Here is a 22,245-nt window from a genome sequence, read left to right on the forward strand (position 1 = left end):
ACAGAATTTTACCATATATGGTGACCCGAATTTAAATTAAAAATTGAAATAAATCTTTTAAAAAGTAGCTCTCACTAGTAATGCTTGAACATCTCTGCCATTCAGGACACCAAATATTACAAATAAGAACAGAGGTCCATTGTGTCTTCCCCCATCCCCACCCCCAAGCCCCATGCAAAAGCACTAGGGACAATTTGGGGTATATCCTTATGCTATCCTTACACTAAGATTCTCGGTCCATTCATACACTCCTAATGTATAGTTGCTTAAAATACAGATTTCACACCACAGCCCATTATCAGTAAACTCAATGAAATATAAGGATTCTATTCAAAAGGTTAGCCAATGTTCTAGGGGGTGCCTGGCTGGCTCAGTTGGTAGACCATGCAACTTGATCTTGGGGTTTTAAGTTCGCTCTCCATGTTAGGTGGAGAGATTACATAAAAATAAAACCTTGGGGCGCCTATGTGGGTCAGCTGGTTAAGCATCTGCCTGCCCAGGTCATGATGCCAGGGTCCTGGGATCAACCCCTGTATCAGGCTCCCTGCTCAGCAGGGGGTGCTGGATGAGCCTCTCCCTCTGCCTGCTGCTCTGCCTACTTGTGCTCTCTCTGTCAAATATAAAAATAAAATCTCAAATGAAATAAAATAAAATCTTAAAAAGGTTAGCCAATTTCTAAAAGAAAATCTCATCTAAAACCCTCAAACTAAACAATGGCCATCCAAACAGGATTTCCTGCCAGTAGAAACCTGAAAGACCAATTACCGTGATGGTTCCTGAAGCTAACTCCGATGGACTCACAGAGCTTTGGTATGCAATTCTGTTATGCACAGAACTCTGGTCATAGGAGGAAGACGTTGTTACTGGACTAGTGGAGCTCAGTGATGAGCTGGTCAGACTGGAGGAGGTAATAACTGAAGTTGTATAGGTGGAGTTCTGTACTGCACTGGTCATTGGTAGAGAGGTATTCAAAGAATCACTAGAAAGAATAAAAAGATTTAGACATAAATTTGTGTCACTTTACACGGGTTCATCAAGAACTAGTTCATCAATTAACTGCCATACTATATATTAAACACATCTGTACCTACACATTTGTACTACTGCATTCTTTAACTGTATTAAAGACGAATATTCAAAACATCCCTCCCCTCCCAATCAGACACACCTAATTTAAATGACAGGTAGAGGGACATCTTTAAGAATCCTTAAGAATCTGTAATGAATCCAGAAGTCTGCAACCGTTTTTCTTAAAGATTATTTTATTTATTTATTATTTGTTTATTTATTTGACACACAGAGAGAGAGAGAGAGAGAGAGAATGGGCGCACACAAGTAGCCAAAAGGAGAGAGAGAGAGAAGTGGGCTCCCCACTCGGCAGAGAGCCCGTCGGGGGCTCAATCCCAGGACCCTGGGCTCATGACCTGAGCTGAAGGCAGCCGCTTAACTAACTGAGCCACCCAGGCGTCCTGAAACCATTTTCAGGAAGAGCAAATACCAGCTTTTAGCTCTGGGGAGTAGAAAAATTAGTAAAATTTAAAATCTGGGATTTTCTACTTATGAAACATTCCACTGAAGGAAAATACGTGTTGGCAAAGACGCACGAGAACTGCATCCCTTAGAGATTACTGACAGGAATGTAAAATGCTGCAGCCACTATGAGAAAAGTTTGCTGCTTCCTCCAATGTTAATAAAAGGGTTACCACAGGACCAGCAATTACTAGGTCTATATCCAGAAGAACTGAAAGTACACAAAAGCTGTAAATGAATGTTCACAGCACCATGATTCTTAATACCCAAAAAGTAGAAACAATTCAAATGTCCATCAACTAATGAACAGATCAACAAAATATGACATATCTGCACAATGCAATACTATTTGGAAATAAAATGCACACAGGCTACAAATGGATAAACCTTGAAAACACTATGCCAAGTAAAAGAAGCCAAACACAGAAGGCCACATCTTGCATGATTCTTGCCTTATGAAATATCAGAATAGGCAAATCCAGAGACAGAGGCTTAGTTGCCAGGGGATGAAGGATGGGGGAATTGGGAGTGATGGCGAACAGGCACAGGGTTCCTTTTTAGAGTGATGGAAGAAAAGTTCTGAAATTAGGTACTAGCCACGGGTGCACAAACCCAGGGTATATGGTCTCCACCAGGTGATTTCTTAGACTCTATTTTGTTTTACTTTCCCAACAAAGGACTTAATTTAGTCAAAGCCAGAGAAATAACAAGTTGTGTACCTTAAAGACTTCGAATACAAGCTGATGGGAATCTGGTTACTATTTTCACTGCTTGCAGATGATCCAAATTCAGAGAGAGAAGGTTCTGATCCAAATTCCAAGGCGCCAAACTGAACATTTAATCCCGTGACATCTGCTGAGCCAGGCATTTCCACTGCAGAAGCTGGGATCTGAAAAAGCAGAGCCATCACGTCAGGAACAGAGATGAGAGATTTCACATCCCAGAGGCCTCTAACAGCCAAACGAGTACAGGCTTCCCAAATCACTACTGGCACCCTGGAAGAACAATAAGCAAGATGTCTACAAGAAGGAAAAAGGCACAGGATACTTCAGAAAACAAAGAGAAGAGAAAAGAAAAATGAGAAGTTAACAGCAGAATGGTCAGTACCACCAACTGCTTCTTAGGGCAAAGGCTGAAGAAATGGGTGTGGGCAGGTTGGTGATGGGTGAGTGAAGGGAGGAGAGCAGGCCACTGCTGAAAGCACTATCTAGTCAAAGATTCTCCATCTACGAGACACAGGTCAATACACAAGACCTTATTCTCTATCTTATTCTATCTACAAGACACAGGTAAATAAACAAGACCAGGATTCTCTAACCCAGATCCTATAATTTGAATGAACAGTCTCTGTCTCCAACACAAAACCAGTCCCTCTAGTATTAGCCGAGCCGCTCAGAAATGGCTGATTCCTTGTTAAGCAGTAAGCTGTGTGTTTGAAAAAAATACCATATCACCATTTCTGAGACTTACTAACACAACCCTTGAGCTAAATGTTAAAATACAATCCACCGTTGGACCTGTGACTTCTTGATGGAGAACACACCTTAGAAGCTGGAGGTATCCGCCGCTTCGGTAGTTTGATGTGTTTAGGCTGTGGTTGATGGGTAGACACAGCAATGTTTTCTACAGTCATGCTGGGAAGCTGCAAAAGCTTGTTCACAGTGGAGGTACTGTCTCTGGGTGTTGACTCTCGAAGTTTTACCTGGGAAGGAAAGGACTCCAACCCAGGAGGAGCAGCAACGGCCTGAGTGTGGTGCTGCTGTCGCTGGCTCAACTGACTAAGAACCGGGGATGGTTCAGGCTGAGATTTGAAGTCTATGAAATATGTAAAAGGGGGGGGGAAACAAGCAATAATCAATTATTTAGGAACATGGGCTTAGAGCTCCCTCTTCCACTATGAGAGTAAAAGGTTATAGTCACCACCTATTTCTTCCAACAACCTTCTACCTGAATCCTGTAAGTTGAGGGCGTGTGTGATGTATTAAAACTGATATATGATAATGCAAAAGGACGCCTGAATGGGTTTGTAGATAATTTTTAAAGCAGAGAGATGTGGTTTACATTAAGACATATGGAGTGAGCAAAAAGAACATGGAGCTGCTACACATGTTTAGCTAAGAGAGAATTATATTTTTGTTGCTTTATAGATTTTTAACAGAACTGTTAAAAAAAATGTTTTTCAGTAACTAACGTGATACTACAAAATCTGAAAGGTTAAAAAAAAAAAAAAAGAAGTGTATGATGACTACAAATCACCCTTTCAACCCTATCCCCAGATTCCTTCCACAGAGGCAGACATTGTACTGTTTCCAGAGTATCTTCAGAGATAGTGTTTCAAAACACACATACACAGCAGAGAAACACACATTATATATAGAGCTTCCTCACAAACCATTTGGTTTTCAAAAACTGTGCCATAATCACATATGAAGAGCTATTTCATCTTTTGGCCACAGAGTAATCCAGTGTACACAGGCATCAATTTTTTTTTTATTAAAGATTTTATTTATTTATTTGACAGAGACACCACAAGTAGGCAGAGAGGCAGGAGTGGGGGGGGGGAGCAGGCTCCCTGCTGAGCAGAGAGCCTGATGCAGGGCTCGATCCCAGGACCCTGGGACCATGACCTGAACCGAAGGCAGAGGCTTTAACCCATTGAGCCACCCAGGCGCCCCAGGCATCAATTTTTTAAAACCAATACTGTATTAATGGGCTTTTAGATTTTCTAATACCTTGCTAAGAAAAACAATGCTACAATGAATGTATTTTTATGTAAGACATTTTGCTCAAGTGCAAGTCTACCTGTGGGATCAACAACTAGATTAGGGTTAGGGTTCAAAGAACAACTCTATTTTTATTTTTTTTTAAAGATTTTATTTATTTATTTGACAAAGAGAGAGAGAGAGATCACAAGGCAGAGAGGCAGGCAGAGAGAGAGAGAGGAGGAAGTAGGCTCCCCGCTGAGCAGAGAGCCCGATGCGGGGCTCGACCCCAGGACCCTGAGATCATGACCTGAGCTGAAGGCAGAGGCTTTAACCCACTGAGCCACCCAGGCACCCCCAAAGAACAACTCTATTTTAAATTTTGACAAACACTTCAAAATTGTTTCAATAGATACAACACACACTTTTTAATATGCTAATACCAACTTTTATCCTTCCTAATTTGAATGATGGAAAATGACATAAAAGGTGCAAATTAAATGATACAAATTCAATGAGGCATCATTTCATATACTCCAGTATTCTTTGCCTATGAACTCTGACAACACCTCTTTGTCTTTTTTTTTTTTTAACCTGTTTAGTCTCCTTTTAGTTACCCTTTTTAATAAAGGAAGTTAGCCCTTTGTCTATGATTTTCAAATCATATAGAAGTTGGCAATTTTTTCCAGTGAGAGCCAGGTAGTAAATATTTTAGGCTTTGAAGGCCATCTGTTAGCACCTACTCAACTCTCCCTTTGTAGACTGAAAGTAGTTATAAGACAATACATAATGAATGGTCATGGCTATGTTCCAATAAAATGGTATTTACAAAAACAGGTGACAAATTTAGTTGAAGGTTTGCCAACCCATGACTTAGTACATTTCCATCTTAGATGAATCTACTTTTGGACTTTATTTTAGAGACATGTGTAAAAAAGACAAGATTTCTAAAGAATATAGAAATAGTACGTAAAATCTAAAAACACCTCTCACTCACTGCAGTGGGTCTGCGGATAAAGGTTAATATAGGACTATAGCTGGCATGAGAAAAGCCACCTTGCTAAACTGGCTCTTGGCTAGTATCTGTGAACACAGAATTTTAATATATTCTAGGCAAAGGTTGCCAAGCACTCTTATCAGGTAAAAGTGACTCTCTGTGCCTTTAATGTCTGTACAATGTGGCTTATAGTGAACACTTGCTTTCCTACTGGGAATGTGAAATTTTGGTATGTACTAGTCAGAGGGTACTTATGTATAACCAGCTCCCCAATAAAAACCTTTGAGTATTAAGGCTCTAATGAATTTTCTTGGTAGACATGACTCCAAACCTGGGAGTAGTCTCAGATACTTCCTTAACAACGAACTATTTCTTTCAGAGAGAAATGTGATTCCATGTCTTTTAATAAGGCCTAAACATAAACATGCCTAGGAAACCAACCCTATGGTTAATAACCCTCCGCTATTCCTTAATACACTGTGGTATGTGTATGCTGGTGGAAAATGCGGGTGTCTTAATGTCATAAAATCTATGAGAGTACAGTTTAGAAAACATTCAACTTATATACGGACCCTTTATATTATAATCCACTGACAATAAGGCTGGCACAAACCATGATAGATACATATAAATATTAGAATGAGAAAGCAACCCAGAGGGTGTGATTTAAAATTCTACATCCCAATTCTGTCCCCATCATATTTTAATAGAGCTCAGAAAATTCTATCCAGGCATTTACTCAAAGTGTTATTTCCCTATATTTGTATGGCTTTACCATGCTTTTGCACATCTCTTCAAGATATGTACTACTATCCCTACTGATAACAACAAATAAATGCAGGTATTTATATAATACAAAGCTATCTGATTTAATTCGCAAACGCAGGGGCGCCTGGGTGGCTCAGTCATTAAGCATCTGCCTTTGGCTCAGGTCAAGATCCCAGGGTTCTGGGATCAAGCCCCGCATTGGCTTCCCTGCTCAAGGGGAAGCCTGCTTCTCCCTCTCCCACTCCCCCTTGCTTGTGTTCCCTCTCTCGCTGTGTCTCTGTCAAATAAATAAAATTTTAAAAAAAATTCACAAATGTCACAGAAATTCTACTAAAAAGAAACATCTCTGCACAACTTCCACATTAGTGTTCCTAAGTCAACACACTCTGCTAATGTTTAGCATGTTCCACTATGGGCAAACCACCAGAGAAAATGTATACTTACCAAAATGACTAAGAACTGAGGACTGGGAAGTTGAGGGCTTGAGGTCCCAAGAAGCAGTGGTTGTGGGGGGACTTGTACTATTCTGCTGTGAACTTGGGGTAGTAGTAAACTGGCCCAAACTTGGAGCTTTCAACTGGTCCAAAATCTGGGAGCTGGTGATGTTAGCCATTTTGGAAGGTGCAAGCTCTCCAAATCCTGAACCAAGGACGGATGACTTTAAAAGGAAAAAAAAAAGCAAAAATCCTCAGCAAAACAAAACTGTACTCCAGACTTCAAATACATCAAGTATTTTAACAAGAATTTTAAAAAACTATAACCTAGAACATTTGAATCAGTAAGATTCCCTTGAGTAAATACTACATGAAAATATTACTACAGAACAAAATCTGATTAAATCCAGCAATCTGTCCAGATTCTGACAAAGAAATTTAAGGGAAGGGGAATATTTTATCCGGATTTAAGACATTGCTTTGTTTTGGGCACCTGATGGCTCAACTGGTGGCTCAGTTGATTAGGCCACTGCCTTCGGCTCAGGTCATGACCCCAGGGTCCTGTGGTTGAGCCCCATGTCGGGGAGCCTGCTTCTCCCTCTCCTTCTCCCTTTGCTCCCCCAACCCCCATTCGTGCTCTCCCTCTCTCTCTCTCGCAAATAAATTCTTTTTTTCCCCTCAAGATTTTATTTATTCATTTGACAGAGAGAAAAAGAGCACAAGTAGGAGAACAGCAGCCAGAGGGAGAGGGACAACCAGGCTCCCTGATGCGGGCCTTATCCCAGGACCCCGGGATCATGACCTGAACAGAAGGCAGCCACTTAACCAACTGAGCCACCCAGGTGCCCCATCAAATAAATGAAATCTTAAAAAACAAAAAGACATTGCTTTCTTTTTAAAAGTGATGCCAAAAATGCATAAAATGCTATCGTTTTTTAAACTAAAGATAAATACCATGAATTAAATGACAAAGACAAGCTTCAGAAACAAAAGTACAGTATTTTCTTAATGTATGCAACAACAGTAATCATACTTATTAAGTTTGATCACGGAATGGCTCAGCCATGTCATCCTGCAAAATTAAATGCAGGCTAGAGCACTTACTTAAAAAGTTAATATTCTAGGGGCGCCTGGGTGGCTCAGTGGGTTAAAGCCTCTGCCTTCGGCTCGGGTCATGATCCCGGGGTCCTGGGATCGAGCCCCGCATCGGGCTCTCTGCTGAGCGGGGAGCCTGCTTTCCCCCTCTCTCTCTCTGCCTGCCTCTCTGCCTGCTTGTGATCTCTGTCTGTCAAATAAATAAATAAAATCTCTAAAAAAAAAAAAGTTAATATTCTAAAACCAGACAGTGAATTACACATGAGGTATCTGTGTATTGGGCCAATACCCTGGACATCGCTGCATTTCTTTCAAGTTGTTTTGATGACTAAGAACACCAAATACGCTCCTTAAGTAAGTGTCCAAAAGAAAATGTTACACCTCCTCTATCTATCCTCATTCATCTATCCTATCAGGTCAGATACCAAGAGCCAATGAGAATGATACATGTAAAAAAAATGAAACTGGACCACTTTCTAAAACAAAACACAAAAATAAACTAGAAACGGATTAAAGACCTAAATGTGAAACCTGAAACCATAAAAATCCTAGAAGAGAGCATAGGCAGTAATTTCTTTCACATCGGCTGCAGCAACATTTTTCTAGATATGTCTCCTAAGGCCAGGAAACAAAAGCAAAAATAAACTATTGGGACTATATCAAAGTAAGAAAAGAAAAAAAAAAAAAAAAAACCCCAAGGAGAATGAAAGCCTACAACTCGTGAACACAGTGGCAGATCAACTGCATTTTTACATATCAAGATATTTAGGTTTCTAAAAAGATATTTATCAAAAACTAACTTTTCAAGGGCCCCCGGGGGGCTCAGTTAAGCATCTGCCTTTGGCTCAGGTCATGATCCCAGAGTCCCAGGATTGAGTTCCACATGGGGCTTCCTGCTCAGTGGGGAGTCTCCTTCTCCCTCTGCCCCTTCCCCCTCATGCTTGCTCTCTCTCAAATAAACAAAATCTAAAGAATAATAAAAAAATAAACTTTTTGAAACATTTAAAAGGTCAAAAACAGGAATGACTTGCATTCTTTGAAGGGATCAAATATAAAAAGTTGAAATTATTATTTCTGTTAACACTGTCCAAAGGCATGGAGTATCCCAGTTGTTTTAAGGAAATTCAAGTTCTCCAATCTGAGCAAAACATTAGGTTGTAAGCAGTTCTGCACATAAATAACAGAATCTGCTAACATTATTTATCACTACTCCAGAGTCCTTCCTCATGCTGTCCAAATCCACCACAACCCAGTTCAAGCCCCCTTCTTCAGTAAAGGCTTCCAGGATGATGCTTCTATTCTTCTGATCTCTATCCTCCATCAACTATTATCAAATGCACTTTTTGTGTGCTTTGCAACACAATGAAATCACTGAATCAAGGACTAACATTTTGCTTTGGGTTAACACTTAGCACAGGACTTCTCAATTTCACCTATATTTTAATCAATGGAGCTTTAACAATGTGTATATTGATACACAAATATGTGTGCACTCACATATACACAAACATACACAAGTGCCCAACTTGCAATCCCAAGACTCTGACTTATTTGGTCTATGTGGACTCTGGCATTATTTTATTATTATTATTACTACTTTTGTTATTTACTCAAGTTCCCCATTGATTATAAAAGTACAGTAGGTTGAGTACCTTTGTTGTAATATGCTAAACAATACCTGTTTCAGTTTCTCAAGGTGCTGTTCATTATGAAAGGCAATACACCAGAAGGCACTGTTAAAAACAAAAAACACTACTTGTGTTCTACCTATGAGTGTCCTGGCTCAGATTCCAGCAGGTCAGCCTAGATATTACATCAGCATTCCAGTAGCAGATGGAAAGGCAAAAAGAGGAGAGGACAGGAATGGTTCAATCAAAACTTGCAGGCACTGGGGCCCCTGGCTGGCTCAGTTGGTGCAATGTATGGCTCTTGATCTCAGGGTTACAAGTTCGAGCCCCACACTGGGTGTAGAGATTACTTTAAAAAATTAAATTAGGGGTGCCTGGGTGGCTTAGTGGGTTAAAGCCTCTGCCTTCGGCTCAGGTCATGATCCCAGGGTCCTGGGATCAAGCCCTGCATCAGGCTCTCTGCTCTGCAAGGAGCCTGCTTCCTCCTCTCTCTCTCTGCCTGCCTCTCTGCCTACTTGTGATATCTGTCTGTCACATAAATAAATAAAATCTTAACAAAAAAAAATTTTTTTAAAAACAAAAAACAAAACTTGAGGGTATTATTAGACCCTCTCAAAACAGAGACAGCATCATGCCCTGGGCTGTCCTACTTCAAGGACTGACACCCTCTCATACATAATCATCAATGACACTAAAAATGCCAAGTCCCAAGCCAGTTATGCATGACATGACGTGTCTGCAGAGTAGAAGACAGCAATGAAGAGTTTACATATTTCATTCTCTATTTTATTAGGGTTCAGCAAATGATTTTTGAGTCAAGTAAGGGGACAAGATATCATATTCGTATGAAATTTTGTTTCTCAACCACAGATTTCAGATAAAACACAGCAAATGAACCCAAATAATTCCCACTAGTGAAAGCTATGGATCTGTATTCCAAACCCTCCCAGCCCCCCACTGCCAAATGAGAGCTGCCTACAGTTAGGGCCTTCAGTTTACCATTCTGCAGCCACATTCTTTGACATTCTATGCTCTAAAATTTTATTCCCATCAGCCTATCTTCATATCCTTCTCTACCAGTTCCTAGAGTCCTGACAGGAGCTAAATTTTCACGCGAAGTTAAAGCCAGATATGCAAGCAGTAGATACCCCTGTTTTAATGAAAACATATCATATTATAAGGTCCTCCACTGGAGTGGCATGTTAAGAAAAAGTACACTAATTTTACAAATAACAAAACAAAAATACAAAAAATATAAGCACCTAGAAATGTTTTAGCATGATTTTAGCAAGCCAATTCTGACAAACATCTGCATTTAACTAAACTGGAAAACAAATGAAAATTTTCATGTCATAAGTACAGACAGACTTTCAAACCAAATCCAAGAAAAAAATTACTAATAAGAAGGATGCCTGAGTGATTACGACTTAAGATTTCAACTAATTGTAAAAAAGGATTTTGGGGGACACCTAGGTGGCACAGTCATTAAGCATCTGCCTTCAGCTCAGGTCATGATCCCAGAGTCCTGGGGTCAAGACCCGTATTGGGATCCTGCTTGGCAGGAAGCCTGCTTCTCTATCTCCCACTTCCCCTGCTTGTGTTCCTGCTCTTGCGGTCTCGCTCTCTGTCAAATAAATAAATAAAATCTTTACCCTGCCCCCCCAAAAGAAGAAGTATTTTTAATCTTTGTCCAGAAAACTCAGAGTAGCTGAATTCCACATGGCAACATCAGATATGTGCTTGGTAATTATCACATCATTGTTTTCTGGACTAATATCTACTGTAGATATATTTTTATTTATAAAATAATTATAAGGCAAGTGTCATTCTAGAATACATTTGCTTACAGGTACATTTCTTCAAATCCCATACTAAAAAAAAAAGTGAGTTACCAGACTCTGAGGAGAATAGGAGTTGACAGCAGTGGAGCTGCCAGTCCCTGGTGCCATCTGATTGTTGTGCTGAGAATTTGTGAAGACAAGGGCTTGACCAAAGCCCTGCTGTTGGGAAGTTTCAAAGGAGTTGACTTCTGAGGCTTGACTGGGAGGAATAGGCTTCTGGAGCAAGGCTACCAGATCAATGCTAAGCAGACAAAAGCAAATGAGGTACGAGTCAAAAGAAAATCTTATCAATAATGAATTTGAGAAGTGAATCAATATTGAGTAAATTCATGTTAAAAATATTTAAGTGAGGAAAACCTTTGGAAACTGGAGTTTAAAGGAGCCAAAAGGACAGCATAAATTTAAAAAGCATACAAAGCCACAGAGACTAAAGCAGGACTTGGCAGAGAAATGAAAAGGTGCATCAAGACAGCTCCACAGAAACAGCACAATAACAACTGATTTGAAAACTTGGAGCAAATGAGTAAATAAACAATTTTATGAAGTTTGGCTCATTTTCTGTAAAATATTTTGCCCCATTCATAACTCAGTTTAAGTTTCTTAAACTTGCCTCAAGGAGAGTGAATCCCTGTTTTGGGGGAATGAGAACCACAGTCATGGTAGACAATTCAAGTAGTTTCCCATTTATCATAAATACCCGCTGTGAGTTCTACATTCTAAGCTATAATATAATTTAAGTTTATATAAAACTCCAATGATTTTCTCTCTTAAAAATTCAGGAAGCGGGGCCTGGGTGGCTCAGTCTGTTAAGCATCTGCCTACGTTTCAAGTGGGATCAAGCCTGCCACTTCCCCCGCTTGTGCACCTGCTCTCTGTCAAATGAATTTCAAAAATCTTAAAAAATATTCAGGAAAAATGTGCAAAATATAAAAAATGCACAAATGCCCTGTTAGCTACAACTCTTGTAAATGTCCCCAGAAAAACAGATATTCCAACCTGAGAATCATGGCCTGAAAACCTAAAAGCATGAGTAAGAAATAATCTTCTAGACCTATACTACCTGACATGTAAGTGAGCTACTAACTCTTCCCCACAGAACCTGTAAGGTGGTCAGGATTAACACACATAGTAATTTATTCCATTAAACCCTTTCAAAGGCCAGTTTCCAGTCAGTTGTGTTTGTTTTTGTTTTGTTTTGTTTTGTTTTTTAATGCCCTCCCATTCCCAATCGTGACCTCTGGTCCCATCTTTTCCCTCCTGTTTCACTGAGTAGGGGAAGAGCCTGCTTCTTTTTTTTTTTTTTTTTTTAGTGAAAATGATCCTATGAAATTGAGTAACGAACACAGTAAGGAAGTTATATCCACTTAAGAAATTCCCAGCAATTCACAAAACCTCTGTTCATTTTTATTTCCCTATAATGAAGTCTTACAACCATCTCATTTAGCACAAAATTAAGTGTGTCAGATTCAAAATTTCCTTCAATTTTCTGAGGTCATATATAGAAAGGCTTTCATCCTCTTAGATCATTGCATTTTGAAACCATAATCAAAGGTTTTTTGAGTTATTGTAGAAACTAGGATGTAAATAAATGCTTCTTAAGAATTCAGTTCTGGGGGGAAAAAAAAAAGAATTCAGTTCTGGGGTGCCTGGGTGGCTCAGTTGGTTAAGCAACTGCCTTTGGCTCAGGTCATGATCCTGGAGTCCCGGGATCAAGTCCCACATTGGCCTCCCTGCTCCCCAGGGAGTCTGCTTCTCCTGCTGACCTCTCTCCTCTCATGCTCTCTCTCACTTATTCTCTCTCTCTCAAATAAATAAAGTCTTTAAAAAAAATTCATTTCTGCACATTCTAATGTTTCTATTTTTCTGAAAACTCCTTCCTTTTCTGTAATCTAGGAGACTAGATTAAAACTAGTAGAGCCCGGGGCGCCTGGGTGGCTCAGTGGGTTAAGCTGCTGCCTTCAGCTCAGGTCATGATCTCAGGGTCCTGGGATCGAGTCCTGCATCGGGCTCTGCTCGGCGGGGAGCCTGCATCCCCCTCTCTCTCTGCCTGCCTCTCTGTCTACTTGTGATCTCTGTCAAATAAATAAATAAAATCTTTTAAAAAACAAAATAAAACAAACAAAAAAAAACTAGTAGAGCCCATATAAAATGAGAAGTTTGTCTTAGCCTCAGAAGATCTAAATAAATGGTATTATACATAGAAACCAAAGGATATTTTGTATTAGGTTCATCTGTCAAAAAACAATATATTGTATTATGCTAAGTGAAATAAGTCAATCAGAGAAAGACAATTACTGTATGATCTCACTGATATGAGGAATTTGAGAAACAAGACAGAGGATCATAGGGGAAGGGAGGGAAAAATGAAAAAAGATGAAACCAGAGAGGGAGACTCTTAATCTCAGGAAACAAACTGAGGGTTGCCGGGGGTGGGGGTGGGGGGGGGGTGGGTTTGCACACGGGTAGTGGGAGGAATGGGGTGGCTAGGTGAGGGATATTGGGGAGGGTACGTGCTATATGGTGAGTGCTGTGAATTGAGGAAGACTGACGAATCACAGACCTGTACCCCTGAAAACATATAATACATTATATGTGAATTTTTAAAAAACCATATATTTACAAAAATAAAAAAGAACCATTAAATAAGTTAAACATTATTAAATAAGCTTAACATTATTAAGCCAGCCTGGCTGGCTCAGTCAGTGGAGCATGCAACTATCAATCTTAGGGTTTTGAGTTTGAGCCCCATGTTGGGTAAAACTACTTAAAAAAATAAAAAGGTCTTTAAAAATAATTTAAGTTAAATAAAACAGGCTTAACATAATCTCTATCGCAAATGATGACAAGTCACAAACATAATCGCTATTTTAATTCATCAGAGAATACAATAAATTAGAAAATGATGGAGGCTCTGTCAGCTCACAAGGAAGGTTAGGGATAAAACAAAATCTTAGAAGGAAAAAGTTAAAAACTTAGAGATTCCAGGAAAGAAAAAAAAGAGACCTAATAGGACCCAAAACAAATTTCCTGAGCAAGAAATTTAAATTATGCTTTGAATAACAGACAAAAGGTGACAAAAATTGTTTACCTTTGCCCAGGTGTGACGTGATTCTCTGCTGGAACAGCTGAGGCCGTGAAGACCTTTGTTTCAGAAAGCTGTTTGGAAAGGAATAAAAAAGACTTTGCTTTTATTTTATAGAACATGAAACTAAAAATGTATCAAATTTCTGACAGTTTTCAGTCAATGATACTCTTATTACACTTCACCCAAAAAGTAATCTAAAAGAAAGGAAATACATTAAGTGATAATGACAAGTAATATTCTTCAGGTGAAGGTAATTTTAGATTGGCAAACGCATAAAAAGGATTTCACATCAGGGAAAGAATGAAGTTAAGTCAGACCAGGGTTCTATTTGACATTACACAAAATGAGAATACAAAATGACATTACACAAAACGACATACACAAAATAAAAACCACCACAAATGCCCAATGTTTGGAAGGGCAAAAAAACCCTGACATTTTCTTTCCCCCGAAACAGACGGTTTTAGCATTTTTGTTATTAGTAAATCTGTATTTCTTTTTTTTATTAAGTCATAGGTTTCCATTTTTATATAGAAACAACTATGTTGAGGTTATACCACATTCAATAATCTGCTAATGCTCAAACCGAATAACTTAAGTTTTGTCATATGACTATGCCCATGAAATCATCACAAAATCAAGACAATGAACATATTATCCCAAAAGTTTGCTCCTGTCCCTATGTAAGCAATCCCTCCTACTATTTACCTTAGCAACCACCAATGTGTTTTCTGTCACCACAGATGAGTGTTGCAATTTCTAGAATTATAAGTGGAATTTTAAAATATGCAGTTTTCTTTGGTCTGGCTTTTTTCAGTGAATACAATTATTTTAGATTTATACATATTGTCTAAATGCACTTTTAAGTTTTAAGGCACCCAGGATAAAATTTTTTGAAACTTCAACTCACATTATTGAAAGGTAGGCTCTTTTCACGTTTTCAAAGTATGAACTCTCAAAGGCTGAAAAATGATGACCTAATGAGATTATGTGAGAAACTGCAGAAAATCTCTTTCAAAGACTGCTGTGATACTTATCAACTCTAACAGTCTCAGAACTCTGAAACACTGTATAAAAATCAGGTTGCCTCACATATTAATATTCTGGCAGGGGCAGAGTAGACAGGAGGTGTTCATCAATAAAAGGGGCACCTGGGTGGCTCAGTCAGTCGGTCAGCTCAGTCAGTTAACTGGCTGCCTTTGACTCAGGTCATGATCCCAGGGTCCTGGGATCAAGCCCCACGTCGGGCTCCCTGCTCAGTGGAGAGCCTGTTTCTCCCTCTCCCTTTGCTGGCCTCTCTGCCTACTTGTGTTCTGTCAAATAAATAAACAAAATCTTAAACATAAATAAATAAATAAATAAATAAATAAATAGTGCTGAATAGGGGTTACACTGCACCTGTTCCAAGGTGGTATCTTAAAGAGCCCCCAAGGAATTCATTTTTGCCTTAACTCTATTTAATACATAAGATTCTATAAGACACAGAGAAAAGCAATAAAGGAGTAACTGTGAAAAGCAAAGCCACAAAAATAGTAAACAGTTCAAAGCAAATGAGAACCACATTAACCACTGACATCCTATTTAACCTTGGTAGAATACAGAAAATTAGTTTCCTCCTTCTCTATTTTCTAAAAAAGGAGAGGGGCAACTGCTGGCTCAGTCAATAAAGCATATGATTCTTGGGGCGCCTGGGTGGCTCAGTAGGTTAAGCCTCTGCCTTCAGCTCAGGTCATGATCTCTCGGTCCTGGGATCGAGCCCCGCATCGGGCTCTCTGCTCAGCGGGGATCCTGCTTCCCCTTCTCTCTCTGCCTGCTGCTCTGCCTACTTGTGATCTCTCTCTCTGTCAAATAAATAAATAAAGTCTTAAAAAAAAAAAAAAGCATATGATTCTTGATTCAAGCCTCACGATGGGTGCAGAAGCTACTTAAAAATAAATCTTTTTTAAAAAGTATGTAAAAAGTAAGCAATCTCAGATTTCAAAAGACACAAGCCGTATTTTAGAATTTATGAAAAGAAAAAAATCAGAAGAAAATACATAAAAATTACTTAAAGTGGCTGCAGCCTGGCTGGCTCAGTCAGTAGAGCATGCAACTCTTTGATCTTGGGTTTGCAGGTTCAAGCCCTATGCTAAATGCAGAAATTACTTAAAGGGAAAAAAAAAGGAGTAGGTAAGGAAGGGTTAATAGGTATTGTTGTTTTGGTTTTTTCTTAGAGATTTACTTATTTATTCAAAAGAGAGAAAGTGAGTGTGGCAGGGAGGGAGAATCTCAAGCAGACACCTGCTGAATGTGGAGGCCAACATGGAGCCTGACCTCACCACCCTGAGATCATGACCTGAGCTGAAAGCAAGAGTTGGACCCTTAATTCAGACTGAGCCCCCAGGCACTCCAACAGTTTTGTTCTAAGTTCTACATGGAATTTTCTATTTGTATCTTAGATTATTCATGTTTCAATCACCATTATTTTATATCAGGAAAGTTTTAAATTTTTTGGATACTTTGAGAAAAGACATCCAAATTTCCTATGCTAATTCTTATCACTAATTACAAATTATACTGTGACATAATATGGGCTCTCCAGAAGAATATTAATCTCTATGTGTATACATTTGAACTGCTTGTTTTTTTTTTTTTTAAGATTTTATTTATTATTTGACAGAGATCACAAGCAGGCAGAGAGGCAGGCAGAGAAAGAGGAGGAAGCAGGCTCCCCGCTGGGCAGAGAGCCCGATGCGGGGCTCGATCCCAGGACCCAAGGATCATGACCTGAGCCGAAGGCAGAGGCTTTTAACCCACTGAGCCACCCAGGTGCCCCTGAACTGCTTGTTAACAATGTTCACTCAAAGACCTCATCTAACCCACAGAACAACTAATCCAAAGTCAGACAGGACAACTGTTACAATATTCATTACACTGGGTGGAAAAGGGAAGGCTCAATAAGGAAAGATGCATCACTCAGTCAACAGGTCAGCTCAGTTAGAATTTGAATACAGGCCTTTTTCTTTTCTTTTCTTTTTTTTTTTTTAAAGATTTTATTTTTATTTGAGAGGGAGAGAGAGGAGAGCACAGGGGAGGGGGAGGGAAAGGTAGACTCCCGCTGAGCAGGGAGCCCAATGAGCTGTTCATTCCTAGGATGCTAGGATCTGGACATGAGTCAAAGGCAGCCGCTTAACCAACTCAGCACGCAGGCACCCCATGGCCTTTTGCATTCTGATCCCCTGCTCATCTTCTTTAATAATTTTTTTTTTTTTTTTTTTTTTTTTTTTTTTTTTTTTTTAATTTATTTATTTGACAGAGATCACAAGTAGGCAGAGAGGCAGGCAGAGAGAAAGAGGGAAGCAGGCTATCTGCTGAGCAGAGAACCCGATGTGGGGCTCGATCCCAGGACCCTGGGATCATGACCTGAGCCGAAGGCAGAGGCTTCAACCCACTGAGCCACCCAGGCGCCCCCCCTGCTCATCTTCTAACCTGCCTGCTGACCCAGACAAAAGCCAAAAAGATCTAAAGCTTCTAGCACTGAAAATATTTTTTCCTCCCAAACAAACACTTGGCAAAAGTTCTAGTAACAAAAACACTGAAAAGTTGGACAGCTCTGTTTCAAGTAAGATGAAATTCCCACAGCTGCTCACTCTATCTTCCTTCGTCACTGGTACCCATCCCTCCACTGATTCAAGAAAAGCATCCACCTAGTCCAACACCCCCATATTACCAGTACTACAGAGCCTGATGACATCATACCCCAAAGAGTTATGGTTAATATATGGCAGAAATGAATACATACCTTAAATCTCAATCAAATGAGCACCTCTATTGTCTTGCTTCCTCATACTCAACCCAGTCTGCTCACTAACAAACCAGACACAATACTGCTTTGCAGCAGAAAAGGGGTGGCATACTATAGCTCATTTCTTTAAGAATGTACTTGTAGGGGTGCCCGGGTGTCTCAGTCTGTTAAGCATCTGACTTTGGCTCAGGTCATAAATTCACGGTCCTGGGAGATTGCCTGTCTCTCTCCCTCTGTCCCTCTCCATTTGTGCTGTCTCTCTCTCTCAAATAAAATCTCCAAAGTATATATATTCTTATAAAATAATAAATAAAAATATACTTGTTAAAACGGTATGGGGAGCAGGAAATTTTTCTCGGGAAAAAAATTTTCAAAGTCTGGGTCATTTTATGTGATACTAAAGGTCAATATCGGGGGCACCTGGCTGGCTTAGTCGGTAGAGCATGCAATTCTTGGGTCTTGGGTTCATGAGTTTGAGCCCCATACTGGATGCAGAAATTACTTAAAAATGAATAAATTTAAAACCCATTATTTAAATAAATAAAGGTCAACACTTATAACCTCTTTATTCTCACCCACACAATGTTTGCTCTCTATGATGTACATACACCTGTTTTGGAGCGTGAGAGTCAAACAGAAAATTGGTATAAAATATAAAATACATAAAATATAGGGCTACTTGTTCAGTTACATTTTCTTAAGTTAAATTCTTTTTTAATCAAAAAATATCTTATGCTGGGCCCAGAGTTACAGATCAACACTACCAGAACTAAAGTAGTACACTAAAAAATGTCTATGAAATAAATGAATATAACAAGAGTCTAGTTTTAAGAAGAAGGGGTTGGGGCCTAGAACCAGAATCACTTATTCAGGTTAATTTCAGCTGTGACCCAAATACCATCTCCGTTAATAAAAATACTATAAAAAATAAAAGGTCAGGGCAACACCATCAGTTGATTATCAGAACAAACAAGGGAAGCCTGGGTGGCTCAGGTGGTTAAGCATCTGACTTTGGCTCAGGTCATGATCTCAGGGTCCTGGGATCAAGTCCCACATCTGGCTCCCTGTTCAGCAGGGACCCTGCTTCTCCCTCTCCCTTTGTCCCTCACCCTGCTTGAGCACTTTCTCTCACTCTCAGATAAATAAAATCTTAAAAAATTTAAAAAAAAATTTTTTAAAAAGAACAAACAAAACAGAAAATAAGTGAAGAAAAATGATTTCAACCCTGTTTTACTACTGGTCATTTTTAAGTGGGTGCTTTAGATTTTTTTTTTTTTTTTTTAATTTGACAGAGATACAGCCAAAAGAGGGAACACAAACAGGGGGAGTGAGAGAAGGAGAAGCATGCTTCCCATGGAGCAGGGCACCCGATGTGGGGCTTGAACCCAGGACCCTGAGATCATGAGCTAAGGCAAAGTCAGCAGCTTAACAGCAGAGCCACCCAGGCACTCAGAAGTGGATGCTTTAAAACCAAGTTTCTTAAATCTCAAAACTCCAACTTCTTTCTGAGAAGCATTTGCTAAAAAACATGATAATCGCAGACATCCAAAAAGGAACCATGAACAACTATAATATGTCTCCAGCTTTCTTCAAGGAATGCATGCCCCTGTCAGAAACCAAAAGGAAGACAAATTTAATCTGATGCTAAATACTTACATCTTCAGTCCAGTCGTCTGTTGTCCACTCTTCCACGGAATTCTTCCAGGTGCCTGTTGACAATAATCACAGTTTACATCACAAAGCCAAATACTATCTTACTCCAAATAATTCTCGGTTGTATATTGCACAAGATGTGTCATGTATCTCATGAATTCAGTTTACAATCCAAGAAATATGAAGCTATTCTCAACAAAATGTCATGTTGTCAAATACCAACTTAGCTAGCTACTATGCACATAAACTCAAAGCAATTTCTCAAACTTATTTTGCGTCAGTGTAGATCATATTCAAGCAATTCTGCCATGAGCAAGAAAGTATGAACACAGCACAAATACAATGAGATCCTTATGATACATAAAATTTAAAACAGAACAAAATTAATTATGAAGCTGGTCTGCCTTGGACCCTAATTTCATGTAGATTACTGAATTCATATTTGTAAGATATCTGTTCCATTCTATGATTTCCTATAAGTTAGTCCTGCTGACATGAATTACAGTGCTTTAACTCCTGACTGGGTACAGAGGATCTGCTCAAACAACTGTTACAGAACAAACAGCTATCAAATTATTAAGCGTTTTAAAAAGAAAGCATTTGTGGGGGCACCTGGGTGGCTCAGTCGGTTAAGCGTCTGCCTTCAGCTTGGGTCATGATCCCAGATGGAGTTCTGGGATCGAGCCCCAAGTCAGGCTCCCTCCTCAGCGAGAGTCTGTTTCTCCTTCCCTCTCTGTCCCTTCCTCTGCTCCTCCTTTCCCTCTCTAGCTCTCAAATTAATAAAATCCCTTTTAAAAGTTTTTTTTAAAAAGATTAAAAAAAAAAAGCATTTGTGTCCAGAAATATTGACTTTAGTATTCAGAGATCCTATATAAGTACAGGTCCATTATTTTTAACTACACATGCAAATATATACCCAGAAAAAAAATTTTTTTTAAAGATTTTATTTATTTATTTGTCAGAGAGCGAGCGAGCGAGCGAGAGCGTACAACCAGGCAGAGGCAGAGAGAGAAGCAATCTCCCCGCTGAGCAAGGAGACTGGTGTGGGGCTCGATCCCAGGACTCTGGGATCATGACCTGAGCCGAAGGCAGCAGCTTAACCAACTGAGCCACCCAGGCGTCCCGAGAAAATGGTTTTTTGTTTTTTTTTTTAAGATTTTACTTATTTATTTGACAGAGAGAGATCACAAGCAAGCAGAGAGGCAGGCAGAGAGAGGAGGAAGCAGGCTCCCCGCTGAGCAGAGAGCCCAATGCGGGGCTCGATCCGAGAACCCTGCGATCATGACCCGAGCTGAAGGCAGAGGCTTTAACCCACTGAGCCACCCAGGCGCCCCCCGAGAAAAATGGTTTTTAAAAGAAAATATACTAAGACATCAACTATAACCACAACCAGGAAGACTGTGGATGTTTTCATTCCTTCCAACCGGAAGAAATAAGCTGAGCATCTGACCTATAATGAGGTCTGTGTGTGGAGAGGACAAAGGGAAGAGAAGAAAGGAAACACTCTTGAGAAAAAAAGGCAGGTAACCAGAGCTAATCTCCTTGGAATCAAGTCAATAACCTAATAACCAACTGCCTCATAAATAGATGGTTATTACCTAGGAAAAGAGTCCTTCTCGTTGGAATGCTTCTGACTGGATGTCCCTAGTTTAGGACTGGTTATGGCAAACATAGAATTGATGAATGTATGCAGTATGGCTCCCTATAAAATATCACCTAAGATATGCTACTACATGGAAGATTTTTCAAACCTGAAAATATTCACTGTTGTGAGAAACCTACACACATCACTGACAGACTTCATCTATTATTGTGGATCATAGGGCATATATATTATAGGAAGGAAGAATGTGGATATAGGTACTCATTGTTCTTCTGTGCCTCTCAACTGCATGTATCCTTGAAATATCTGTAAAGATTCAGAGAGAAAGATCTGAACTGACAATCTGATCCTCTGTACTGGTTCATTCATCATACCTTTTAATGATTTCCATAATTTCTCCATAAATATCATGAAACAAATATGAATTTACATGGTCTAAAAACATCTTGCTACATTAAAATATTTTCTTAAAACTAGAAAAAAATTATAGTTTACGTGAAAAAACAAAAGGTGCAATTATTCCCAGTCAGAAATCAGTACTGAAAACTTGTTCTCTAAGACCTCTGCACAGGCTTTGTAGAGATCTCCCTGTACACAAAGCTAAATAAATCTAAGGCAAGCCATCTACGTATTCTCCATTCTTATATTCCTTCTACAATGTGCCTTTCTTCTAGGTACTAATAATACATAATCTCCAATCTTTGAATACATCGAGACTTCTCTAAGTAAATGTATAGTTTTAAAAGGACACAATTAATTTAAAGGATGGCCAGTACACAGTGTTCTTGATGCCACCTTCATCCAACCTACTATATGATCATGCTGTCAAATTCATCATAGGAGACAGTATTCTAAAGATTAATAAATTTTATGAAAAGCCGAGGCTCAACCTGAGCAGTTTTAGGAACATCCTAAGCAAGAAACAGAAAACAGGGGCACCTAGCTATCTCAGTCAGTAAATCATGGGACTCTAGATCTTGGGGTTGTAAGTTCAAGCCCCACCCTCTGTATAGAGATTACTTAAAAATAAAATCTTAGGGGCACCTGGGTGGTTCATTTGGTTAATTGGCTGCCTTCAACTCAGGTCATGGTCCCAGAGTCCTGGGATCAAGCTCCACATCAGGC

General features: G+C 39.4%; 1 protein-coding gene across 6 annotated transcripts in view; it reads right to left on the reverse strand.

The window, feature by feature from the left end:
- UBAP2 (ubiquitin associated protein 2) overlaps nucleotides 1-22,245 on the reverse strand; it is a 137,279-nt gene that overhangs the window by 17,379 nt on the left and 97,655 nt on the right. For 5 of the 6 annotated variants that reach the window (XM_080820532.1, XM_080820530.1, XM_080820531.1 and 2 more), the window contains 7 exons: nucleotides 19,521-19,573; nucleotides 14,084-14,151; nucleotides 11,047-11,236; nucleotides 6,442-6,655; nucleotides 3,074-3,345; nucleotides 2,250-2,419; nucleotides 766-979 (listed from right to left, as the gene is read on the reverse strand). In XM_080820532.1, the coding sequence (XP_080676658.1) occupies nucleotides 766-979; nucleotides 2,250-2,419; nucleotides 3,074-3,345; nucleotides 6,442-6,655; nucleotides 11,047-11,236; nucleotides 14,084-14,151; nucleotides 19,521-19,573 (1,181 nt within the window). Of the gene's footprint in view, nucleotides 1-765; nucleotides 980-2,249; nucleotides 2,420-3,073; nucleotides 3,346-6,441; nucleotides 6,656-11,046; nucleotides 11,237-14,083; nucleotides 14,152-19,520; nucleotides 19,574-22,245 lie in introns of those variants that run through there. The other variant, XR_013967794.1, reaches the window with a different exon arrangement.

Source organism: Martes martes, assembly GCF_963455335.1.
Source record: "Martes martes genome assembly, chromosome: 12".
Taxonomy (NCBI): Eukaryota; Metazoa; Chordata; class Mammalia; order Carnivora; family Mustelidae; genus Martes; species Martes martes.